Raw genomic sequence first — 12,887 nt, 5'->3', positions numbered from 1 at the left:
ATTTTTCAAACACTCTAAAACCCAGTCAAATGACCTCTGATTCAGAGTTTATCACTTGCAAAGTGATAAGACATGTCTTTGGAGGTTACCCTTCAAATTTGAGCCCATTCTGAGGTCCCTAACCGATAGTTTACTTACCAATTATTGATATTTATTTTTATCAACTACTAGTTATTTTGTTTTTCCAGCTTCTAATTTTTGCTTAATATGTGTAGCAATCATTTTGATAGTTGTTTGGGAGGCGCGGCCTTTGGCATTATTCATTAGATATACCAAAAAAAAAAAGTGTTAGTTAGTGGTATGATTTGTGGTTTTCACTTTGATGAGTTTTTTGTTAACTTCGGAGGCTTAGTTTGTCCTTTTCGTGGGATTCTTGGGTGCTTTTGTGTGTGCTATTATAAGCTTCCTTCTGGCCGAATTATTGTATGATTTCTTGAACAGGAGTAATCTGTGAGACCTGCAACTGTTGCTGTTTGGTGGCTTTGGAAAATTAAGATTGGAAGATTGCTAGGATAATTGAATTGAGATTTAAAAAAAAACATTGAATTGAAAATTAATTTAAATTTATATTTTGATTGATTATTTGCTGACCTTATTTCCTAGCCCATTTTATGAGGAGTTATAAATAACAATATGAGCCATATAACTGTGAACTTATGGCTTAAATGAAATTTCTCATTTCAGTTTCTATATTCTAAGTGTAAATTGGATTTATGATTCCTTTAAGCATGATATAAATGTGCTATTTAATTCCATGAAGTCATTTCCTTGTACTAACATGAGGCTTGGTTTGTTCTTACTTTGGTAAATTCGTTTTTTATTATAATTTGTCTACAGAATTTGAAATCGCTTGTTTTGTGCTATTGATTTTGATCAGAACATGACATGACATAAATTTGATTTGTGGAAATTGATTCATTCACTTATTTTAATTGTTTCCAATTTTTAGTTGACATTCTTAAATATGTTTGATCATTTCATTACACTTTGATCTTCAATTTTAGCATTGCATTGTTTTCATTTAAAGAAAGTGTGCTATTAAGTTATTTGTGTGAGCATATTTGAAATCATATCAATTATATTAGGAAATCAGTATGCATGAATATTTCACTTAGCCAGAGAACCCTAATTTATGTGGTGATACAGAACTCACAGGAAACTGATAGAAAATAGTCACCATTCTGAAATTCAGCAACGTTGATGCAGAAATTCCAAACTTAGTAGAGAAACAGCAAAATAAGATCTCCAATTTAGCAAAAGAATAAGAAAAACAGCAAGAGATTTAAGAATCTTCAATTCGAGAGGAAGATTCAACTCTCCAAATCTCTAGCCAAAGACTAGAGCCCAAATACCACACAAGAGATCTCAAATTCAGCCTCCAAATTCAAGATAACCCTAACCCTAGTCAAAAGGAAATTACTTAAAGCAAAATATAATTAAGTAATCCCTAAACAGCTCCCAAATTTAAATTTTCCCTCTTAAACCCTTGCTCCAATCAATGAGTGGGCCCCACCCCTATTCCGCCCCCTCCAGGTTCCGCCTCCCTCTTTGGGTCTGCCTCCTATAGAAGTGAACCGGTCCAGGAGGGACCGGTTCAGCTTGGGCCGGCCTAATAGAAACATATTAAAATCAAGGTGTTGATGAACCTTATTTAAGAGGTTTTGCATTTTAATGCACTCTTAAGGCCTTCGATGCTTTGGGCCTTCTTTACCCTTGATTGATTAAATAGTTCAATATCTAAAGTCCCAGCTTTGAATGCATTCTTAACTGGCCCTGTATGCCAATTTACTCTACATCACCCTGGAGATTCATCACTGCCTACTGATCATCTAGTATCACATTTTCCTTTGTTTTTTAATATATATATATATATATATATAATAGTGTTGTTTAGAGTGCTCTAATGCACTAGGGGTACTCATTTCGAACGGAATCAACCTAATAATCCTCATATGAATATTGATAATGCCTTTTAAGTCCAACTTTGACATCTTAATCGCACTCATCGCCACCACTTCTCATCAGAAAAACCCAAGAAGCAAGCACTCCAGAAAGCTTAGCACTTCCTCCTCAAAAACCCAATGACTCTCCCATCCATAGCTTGTTGGAATATTATGTGTTCTAATAACCCTAGCAAAGTTAATACCTATAAACAGTTTGACATATCCTACAAACTTGACATGCTATGCCTATTGGAGAATAGGATTCATTCATCTTCTACTACCAATTCTTCGTTTGTTACTTCTCACTTAATCTTTGAAGGAGAAGCAAGTTCCAAAAAGTTTGAGCATTCAACATCTGGTAGAATGGTCTTCCTCAATGATTCACTTAACTCCTTATTTTACCTCTTCTCAAATGATAAGTGGGTTGGTCTCTTTTGGCCTCTCCTCTTCCTTCCTCTTTTCTGTCATACATGCTTCCAATTCTGTGGATGAGCGTCTGTCTCTTTGGTAGCAAATTTGTGACATTGCCCCATCCTCTCATATGGCTTGGGTTAGATTGGGGTACTTTAATTTCTACATATATAAGAATAAAAAATCTGGTGGATCCACACTACATTTTAGTAGACCGGGAGATTTCAAATCGCTTATTTTTTACTCTCAGCTCAATGATCTTCCTTCATTTGGTCATTTCTACACTTGGTTTAACCAAAAAATGGAGAATGATATTAACATTAAATTGGACAGGATGTTAGTTAATGAGGATTGGCTACATGCTTATCAGGCTTCAATTTATGTTGTTGGGGATCCTATGTGCTCTGCCACACCCCTCTTATTCTTAAAGAAGGGATTGCTCACTCTAAAATCTCTCGTTTTCAATTCAAGAACTTCTGGACTACCATAAATGGCTATCAGGACATTCTTATAAATGTGTTTATGGAGCCTAGCTATGGTAACCCGATTATGGACTTTTGTAATTGAAATTACTAGATGACCCAAGAGGGGGGTGAATTGGATGATTAAAAACTTTATTTAATGAAAAGAACTCTTTTTATAACTCTATGCGGAAGCGAATTTCATTCAAAATAAAAAGATATGTAATCAATTTCACCCACGCAATTAATCATAATAAAAATGAATGGTGAAATAAAGTGCGAAAATAGTAAAGGAAACAACACACCGATTTATAGTGGTTCGGTCAAATCATGACCTACGTCCACCCCCCGGAGGCACCGTCCGGGTATTACACTAAACCTTTAGTGATTCTCCTTTAGCCCCCACAGCTAGGCGGAGAAGCCCTTATACAATCACTTTCACCTTCCCCGGTGCGGCGGAGGAGCCGGGTCCTTTGACACCAACAAAATCTTCTTCTTCCCAAAACTTTATTCAAGACGATCCTTGAATCCGATGGTACTGAGGTGCAAGCTCGCTGCGTGTGAAATCTCCTTCACACTCCATTAAAACCCCTTCCAAGGTTCTTCTCCCTCTCTCAAACTCCACCCTTTCCTCTCTCCCTTTCAAGTCCTCTCTTCAAGTTTTCTCTAGAAAAATGAAGCCACAATGGCTGCCAAAAGACACTTACAAAGTCTTATGAGAGTGCTTAAATAGAGGGCTCAAAAAACCCTAAAAAAACTCAATTCATCCGTCAAATATCGTATCGTATAATCGCAAGATCGTCTAGTACGATGTGCAGAAATTGACTTGTTAGTATTATCCGATGTTCAGTTAGTACTGTATGAACAGTTCAATAAACAGGCAGTTGGACAAAATTGTCTCTATTGATCGTACTGTACAATCAAATCATCAAAATTAAGCCGTTTTGATTGAATAATCACATGATTAAATTAGGCAATGTTTTAAACATCATATAGTACGATTAGGATCGTACAGTACGAGTCGAAAAACTTTTCAAATTCAAATCTTTGCCTAATTTAATGGACTGCGAGCTTTCTAATTATAACAGATCGTACAGTATGATGTGGTGATCGTACAGTATGATTAGTTATATTCAAAAATAATTTTTCCAGGAAAAATAAAATATTTTAATTTATTTCTATTACACCAGATCGTACAGTACGAAATAAATTCGTACAGTACGATGAACAAAAAAGTTAAAATATTTATAATCATTTTTTGCTCCCTCTGTGTGTGTGCATGATAAATAAACTAACATACATCATTACAAGACTTGACTGAATAAATGAAAATTACAGACTCATTTAATACGATAAATTCTTTGCAATCTTGAGCCTTGAATCTTCAAAGAACGGTGCATGATGTACCTGAAATATTAGTCAACATAGAAAGAAATATGCATTGCAAATACCAGCATAATTAAAAGATTAATAATATTATTTATTATCATCAAAAATCATAAACTCGAAAGCTCGAGTTGCAACAGTAATAAATTGGCTAAGGTGAAGTCGGGTATCAAAGCTAAGGAATGGTCCTCTTCCACTGTAATTTTAACCACTTTAATGTCTTTAAAAGAAAAAAAAAATTCTTGCATTTCCCAGTTGGAAAGTGACCCAAAGAACTTACTATTAAATACTACTCTAAAATTTATCATTTATGAGATAACTCATCTCACTTATTCATGGTCTTTCTGGATTATGCAAAGGGATAAAACCAAATGGATTAAAGATGGTGAATATGATCTCAAATTCCTTTATTATAAGATTAGGTTGAGGAAAAATTTCAATGGCTCTTCCATTTTTGTTGCCTTGGGTGGCAATTCAGGCAATCACACAATTGTAATTAATTATATCACTCATAATTTTCAAGATTTATACAATCCTCCTACTTCTTTCATGCTGGAGATGTCTCATTTCCCTCATGGAGCTGTTATTCCCCATCAGATATCTTCTTTGTTCACTACCCCTATTTTTATAGAGGAAGAGAAAGCTGTTGTTTTCGTTGGTGCATCCAATTCATGCCTAGGTCCTGATGGATTTAATTTCCATTTTTATAAATCTAGATGGAACGTATTGATGCCTTCTCTCTTCATGGCTATTTTCTCATTTTTTAGAAAGGTTATTTACTGAGAAGAAATAAATCTACTAGCATTATTCTTATTCCTAAATCCTCCCATATTATTTATATTTCTGACTTTAGACCTACTTCATTGTGCAATACTTTGTATAAGACCATATTCAAAATTTTGGCTTCTAGAATCAAGCATATTATACCTCTTATTATCATTCCAACTCAAGGAGGTTTCATCAATAAGAGAATAACTATGAATAATGTGTGCCAAGTTGGATATTAGGAATACATTTTATTCGATATCAAGGAGATTTCTATTAAAAAGAATGGCCCAAAAGGGGTTTCCTTCTATTTTTATTAATTGGGTGAAAGCTTGCATCTTGGATGTGCATTTCTCTATCTACTTGGATGGAGGTTTAGAGGGGTTTTTTCCCTCTTCTGTTGGGCTTAGATAGGGATATTCTCTAGTCTTTATTTATTCAGAATTGCCATGGATGCTTTATCTTGTTTTCTTGAGTCTTCTGATGTTGGAAATTGATTCGAGGCAATTAATTTTAAAGGTTTTCATCTATCTCATTTACTTTATGCAGATGTCCTTCTTATGTTTGGGAAAGCTTCCATTCATAATTGTAGTATCTTGAATGGGATTCTTGCAACATCACATCTTTCGTTGTCCTTATCAGCAATCCGGAGAAAAACTGTATCATTCTTAACCAAAGTAATTCCTTTGCAAATGGCATTTTTGCCTCCTTTAATATTCCCAATTTTTTCTCCAAAATCACTTATTTGGGCATCCCCATTTCGATTAAGAGAATCCATCTCTCAAACTTCTACCCCTGCTTGATGTTATTACTAACAAGCTTTTCGATTAGGAAGCTGTCTCTTTCTTTTACAGATATGCTTCAATTTATTAGATTTATCATTTGGAACCCAATTATCTAATGGATTTGCGGAGCTATTTTACCTAATTGTTGTTGTAAAAGTTGCAAAACTTTCTGCTAAATTTTTGTTCTTTGAGGATTCATCTGTAAAAAAACTGCATATGGTTTCCTGGTCAAATGTCTGCAAACCTAAGAATATAGGGGGTCTGGATATTCCAACTCCTCTGGCACTCAGATTTGCCTTTGACACTAGCTCCCTTATTTGTAGGATCATAACAACACCTCCTTATTATCTCTATGGTTATTCAACAAATATTGTTCTCCTTGAAAGATTTGATCCTCTAACACTACTCTTATGTGGAATAACAATTGTACCACTTCTATCAAAGCTAAAGAAAACTTTGTTTTAACGTAAATCTCAATTCTCTCATGTCTCTTTCTTGGGATCATTGGTGTAATGGTGTTTGCGTGAATGATATTCCTCACCACGGTTCCTTTCTTAATTCCTACTTCACGGATGCTCTGCTACATGAAATCTATGATAATGGTGGCTGGAAGCTGCCTGCCGCTTGTCATGCTGATGTTCAAACAATCATTCTTCATATTCTTATTTATACTGATGATAACACTCCTTGCTTGAAATGGTCTGCTACAAATGGGGGCACTTTTAACTCTTTCTTGCAAGAATATTATAAAAATGAAAGCTTAGTAGACTAGCATTGTTTGGTTTGCCATATGCATCATGCACTTAGATTTTTCAGTTTTTTGTTGGCTTTGCTTTGTTTGAGGGCTCAAAACTGTAGATGCTCTGATTAGGAGAAACCTTGGGGTTCATCCATACTGCTACCCGTGCTATTCAAAACTTAAGAGTGTTTTCCATCTATTTTTTGAGTGTAACTTTACTTTCTCCATCATCTCTGGTCTTTTCCCAGGTTTGAGAAACTTTCTTTTGCATCCTAATCTCACTCAATCGGTGTATTTAATAGGGGGGAAGGAGTCAGTCTTTCACAGACAGGGTGAACTATATGCTTTGTTGCTTTCGTGTTATGTTTATTATATTTGGTGGAAATGAAATGCAAGAAAATTTGCAAACTGCTTTAATAGTTCCACTACCGTGAAGGAAATCATTAGAAAGGCTGCCTCCCTTAAGTAGATTAGATGGAAAAATGGAGAATATTATAGGATTTTGCATTTACTTTGGGCTATGTTATGGTTCTTTCATTCAATTTTGCTGTCGTCCAATTTGGTTCATGGGTTATCCAGGATTCTACCGTTACTTTTTCAACTGGGCTTTAATTCTTATTCTCTTCATATGCTTATTCGGATATTTATTCTCTTTTGGAATTGTTGGGTATTGCTATTGGGTGTAATGATTCATTCATTTTTTGGGGCGGGGATGATCTTGCATTCGTTGACCCCCTGGATGGCAGATCTATGCCTCTTCTTAAAGTTGAGATTAACCTTAATATTTTTCAAGAATGTTTGTATATTTTATGCAAAAATATTCTATTTACAATATATTAAAAAATTAATTTTATATTTCAATATTCAACTCTTAAAACTCTCTTCGACCATTGATATTTAAAAATAAAAATTTAATATCCATGAAACCAAATAAATAATTTTTTTCAATTTAAAAAAATTGACTCGTTTATTAATTTAAATAGATATCATAAATGTAAACATAAGGAACACTTGGCAGTCTTTATAGCTTATATATATTCGATTTGCTCGAGACATTAAAAATTGAAAGAGAAACCGTTTTGAAAAATCCGGACATTAAACATGTAATTAAATTACGGAACAAGTAAACGTGTAAAGCCTAAAGTGAAACCGATATATTTAAATGTTGCCAGGGATTAGGAAACTGTCTCAAAAGTCAGAATACAAATGGATGGGTTTTCAAAGATAAAGATCAAAGTTGCATCACATCGCAAAAATCTACTGCCCATGTGATCCATCTACTAAGAATGCCGACTCGAGCTTGTTTCCACCTTAAGCCTTTCACTATTAGATTGTGACGGGTTACAATTATTTGACTCAATAACTAAATTCTACTGTTTCATCACATTGACATGTTTGTCTTTTTCCATGCTGTCAATGTCTCCTAAAACACGACCACGGGCTATTTTGCTATTTCCCCTTTTAATATTATGTGGACTTATTACGGTCACAGAAAGAACTGAGAAAATTACATTAGAAAACCTGCTTCACATAAGGTGGCATAATAATAATGCACATAGATTTTACCAATCCGTTTGAACATTTTGTCTGAGCGGTTAAAGTACATCGTAAGAAACTGAAAAACTAAAAAAATAATTAACTTTTAAGGATCTAAGACGCATAATAAAATTTTTCTACCATTTTTTTTTTAATTTTAATAGACTGAAAAGTTTTAGGCTCCGTTTGAAAATTAATCACATGAAGAATCAATTTTTAATAAAGTTGCAGTAATAAATTTATTTTTTCTGAAATAGAAGATTATAATCTCATAAAAATTCGCCTTCTCATGTCATATAGACCAGTGAAATAAAAAATAATCGATAATTTTACTTAAAAAGTTTATTTATCATGGAAAATGTTAATTCAAACAATATAGAATTTTTTCTATCTGCAAATGATGATTTTTTTTTTCTTCAAACTGTATACTGTATAGCGCCTAAAATTAGCATAAATCATCAATCTGGCCCTCTTCATGTATAGCAAGAAAATTCTATATATTTAGCATACATAAAGTACAAACATACAAAGTGAAAAAAAAAGGGACCTTTCTTCCCTCTCCCCAAATCCTCTCCGTATCTTCCTCGAGCGCAAAATAGAAATAGAAAATAGAAATAACAAAAACGCAATTACAAAAAAAAAAAAAAACTCCCAGCACCAAATTAATCAGTAGAAATCTATCCAATTACGGACCGCCCAAAAAAAATGCTGGAAAAAAAATGACCAGTTTTCACATAGCAACCAAATGAAGTTAATTAACCACAAGTTCAGCTCTCAAACTCAGCAACCTTGATCGAAACTAACGGCTCTAAACACTTCTCTTCTGTTCCGTTCTCCATCTCCGACTCGCCGGCCGGTAGCCGAACAGCGGCAGCAGCGGCGGCGCACGTCAATATCTGTGCCCGACGGGCTTGCGCCTCCCAATCCGTGTTCCATACCACATAAAGCATGAGACCAGCACAACAAATCTGGGCCACAAGTAATCCCATCCACAAGCCACAAAACCCTACTCCAAGCCCAAAGCCCAACCCAACAGCAACCGGCATGCCGACAAGATAAAAAGCACCTAAGTTAACGTGGGCCGCATGAGTTGGCCTGGCGCTCCCGCGCAGCACACCACAACCCACCGTCTGAGGGCAGTTGCCCAGTTCGCATAACCCGACAATGGGCAGCGCCGCTTCTGTCAGCCGGAGGATCTCGCCGTCGTTCGTGAACATTCTTCCCCATTTATCCCTTATTCCTGTAGTAAAGCCCATTGCCGCAAGACCCATTACGGCTGCTACAACCACTGCTACAGCCGCTGTCAACCGGGCCTTTGCCGGCCTGTTCGCCCCGAGCTCGTTCCCTACTCTTGTTGATACGCCGAACCCTAGTGACGAAGGGAAGACATAAAGTAGAGAAGTGGTTTGAATCAAAACTCCGATGGATGCGACGGCTGGCTTGGGATTTGGAAGCAGTCCGCAGAGAAGAATCATGAGCTCGTACCACCACCACTCGAGGCAGACAGAGACGCAGCTGGGCGCCGCAAGACGCGCAAGCGGGCCCCACTCGCTGGCCCACTCAATGGTTGGCGGGCCGAGACTGAACCCGCAGTAGCCGAACCGGAGGTAGAAGCAAAGGAAAAGAAGAAGGGTAAGGTTGGAGATAGCGGAGGCAGCGGCCACACCGGCAGCACCTAGGCGGAAATATTTAACCAGCACAAGGCTCGTTGGGAGGTTGACGGCGGCAGCGAGGGCGGTGGCTAAGGTGAGAGGACGTGTGATGCCTTGCGAACGAAGGAAGATGCGGATCGGGTGGATGAGGGAGAAGGAGAAGAGGTCGGGGAGGGAGAAAAGGATGTAGGTTTGAGCTAACGCAATAATTTCCGGATCCTGGCCAAGGAAACGAAGGATTTCTGACATATATATCCAAAGAAACGAGATTGGTATCGAGGAACAGAGTAAGAAAAGAATAGAGCGGTATAGCGTGAGGGAAAGAAGCTTATGTTGGTTAGCTCCGAACGCCTGAGAACAGAGAGGTTCCATCCCAAGAGATAGCCCAGAGAGAACAGAGTATCCTGTGATGTTCGCAAAGGCGACGGCCATCGATCCGGCGGCTAGCGGAAGGTTTCCAAGAAGTCCAAGAAAGAGCATGGATACGATTGAGCGGGAGTAGAGGAAAAGCGCAGTGAGAGCGATGGGAAACGAGAGATGAAAAAGTAAAGCTGCCTCCTTTATTGCTTCTGAAACTGATGGCAGGGGAAGAAGCTTGTTCATTTCCTCCGTCAGGATTGTCTTCTTCTTCCACTTATTCGAAATGGGAAGAAGCGTATACAGCGGCGCGGCGTCGACGACGGCGGCCATAACCTCCTCCGCCACGGTTGCCCGCGATATGGTAGCGCTGCTTGGTTTGCACATCGCAGTGGGAAGGCACTTGTTTATTTTTTTTAGCGTTTCTCGACTTCAGAACGGTCGGCGCCCTTTGCTTGCCTAATCACATTGAGAACGCGAGAGCAGAGAAAACAAAACACAGCTATGTTTTCTCGCCCCTTTCAGGGTGAATGGAGTTGCGGACAAGTTGCGTTACCAGCCGGGAGATATTAATACCAGAGATGAGGGAGAACATCCTCCATATTTTTACCCTTTTCTTGGTAAGAGTAATATTAAACACATTTACGAAATTCACATGAGGCCACATCAAAGTTGAACCCAAGTAATTAATCTTTAAAAAGAATGCAATGAAATTCATGTAATATTAAGAATCAATCAATTTATTTTTCGGTTAGAATGCTACATTGACACCAAAATAGAGGATTTTATTTTTTAAACTTTTTAATTTATGAAAATTCAAATTTTTTATCTGTATAAAAAGTACAATAGAATAAAAAGCTATATACTATTAAAAATGGCATTTAAAAATTATACATAATAAATCGTTATTTTAAAATAAATGAATCATGGTTAAAGGATTTAATGATAATAACTTATCACTTTCCCAAAAAATACGCGGTGCTCTATAAATTAATTTATTTGATCCTAAAATTATATTAGAATAGTGCGATTTAAATGTCAGTTTTATAAATTTTTGGTACATAAACTTTTTTTTTTTTTAATTTAAAGAGAGGACTGCGAGTAAAAAAAAGCTTACTTACCAATTAATTTATGCAATTTACTATCCTTTAATAGAAAGGAGAGTAAGCAAACTATTATTATGCTTAAAATGCCGTTAATTTCAGCAAATAAATGGGAAAGTTTTAGATAATTTTTTTTTTTATATAGTTACAATTTTTAAATTAATGACTTTGGGGGATCACGAATTCAAACCAAGAGTTATTCTCTTCAATGAATTTCCGTAATCCGCCCAAGATTTGGCCACTTAGTGTGGGCTCACTCTTGCTGGGCCGAATCGGGAAACGTCCAAGATGCCATATCCTAAACCCATCAGGCCATCACACGACTCTCGTGATATCTTCCAATCCCAACGGACGGCTCTGATCCTCTATAATCTTTTCTTCCCCTTTTTAAAGGGTCGCATGTGGAGGGATTTAGGCGATGATGGATGATTAACAAGAATCGCCGTAACAACCTTTTTTTCCACTTCACCGTTTCACTTTAGTTAACGGCGTTAAGGACACGGTGGAAAACGCACGTGCAGCACCCGCACGCGCGTGGGGCTCCAACTCCGCCCGCATTGGCCAATGGAAAGTGGTGATTGCTGATTCGAATTTCCTTTCTCTTTTCTTTTAAATAACCCCTTTTAGAATATTTATATGTTTTTATTTAGTCAATTTATTATTTGAATACTGCCATCCTGATAGCTGGCATGTCGGACAGTCGGAGGAGTCGACCTCACGTACTCATAAATAACGTAGTTTACATTTTTTTTTTGGAAATTCGATTTTATTTATTAAAAAAAAAATTTCAATATCCGTGTTAAATTCGGCGTTAGCAGAATATATTTTAGTGCCGGAATAGTTTTTCAAATTCTTTTTAAACTGAAGTTGCATTAAAATTAGAGAATATATGAAGATTCAATACCCATATAACATAGATTGCAAAGAGTATCCACAATATATTTCTCAAAATAAGATTATTATATGTTATTTTTAATCCATCCATCATAGCCAACCAAGCAAAAATCGGATATTTTAATATGAAATAAAATGCAAATAAAGGGAAATATTTCTTTTTTTGCACCAAAAAATAAAAAAATTATATCATACCATTCTAATAAATATATTTACATATTTATCTCCAAATTCAAAAATTGAACCACTGTTTGCAAATTTTAATAAGATCATTTTGAAGGAATAGAAATTTTTATTTTAAATTTAAATATTTCATGAACATTTGAGTAGTAAAAAAAGCTGGACATAGTTAATGCAAATTTATGAAATAAAAAAACTTACATTTCAAATGACAATCTGTAAATTAGAAAGTCTACATCAATAATGAGAATGGAGGCAAACAAATCTCTCCCTACGACGGAGAGAAAAGAAAAAGCTCAGTAGGTAAGCATTTCAGATGATTGCTGAACTCATCAAATCAATCGAGAGTCAAAGTTCAGGTCCATTTGCATTTGCAGCACATGCCCATATTATTTTTCATCTTTCTTTGATTCTGTTGGCTAGAGCATACAAATAAGAGTGCTAGAGGCATGACATTTCGTTTCCCCAACAAGGATATATTTCCATTATATATTAATGACAAAAGTGATTGAATAAATGAATTCAAATTAAAATTAATTACTAATAATAAATTTAATTTTCATATCACTTTTTTTGACCTACTACAATGATTAAAACCTCATCAATATTTCTTGTTGTGGTTTAGAAAGCATTGTAAAATTGTTGTATATGCAAGCATTGCAAATAGCTTTCCCA

The 12,887-nt window shown here is 36.1% G+C and overlaps 1 protein-coding gene across 1 annotated transcript; it reads right to left on the bottom strand.

The window, feature by feature from the left end:
* Nucleotides 1-8,521: 8,521 nt before the first annotated feature.
* On the bottom strand, nt 8,522-10,613 carry LOC110115199 (protein DETOXIFICATION 51). Its single transcript, XM_020848371.2, has one exon. It carries the CDS (start codon nt 10,420-10,422, stop codon nt 8,794-8,796), a length of 1,629 nt encoding a protein of 542 aa, XP_020704030.1. The 5' UTR covers nt 10,423-10,613; the 3' UTR covers nt 8,522-8,793.
* Nucleotides 10,614-12,887: the final 2,274 nt, after the last annotated feature.

Source organism: Dendrobium catenatum, unplaced genomic scaffold (genome assembly GCF_001605985.2).
Source record: "Dendrobium catenatum unplaced genomic scaffold, ASM160598v2 fragScaff_scaffold_3, whole genome shotgun sequence".
NCBI lineage: Eukaryota > Viridiplantae > Streptophyta > Magnoliopsida > Asparagales > Orchidaceae > Dendrobium > Dendrobium catenatum.
Note: the sequence above shows the minus strand (reverse complement) of the source record. Positions and strands in the feature narration are given on the sequence as shown.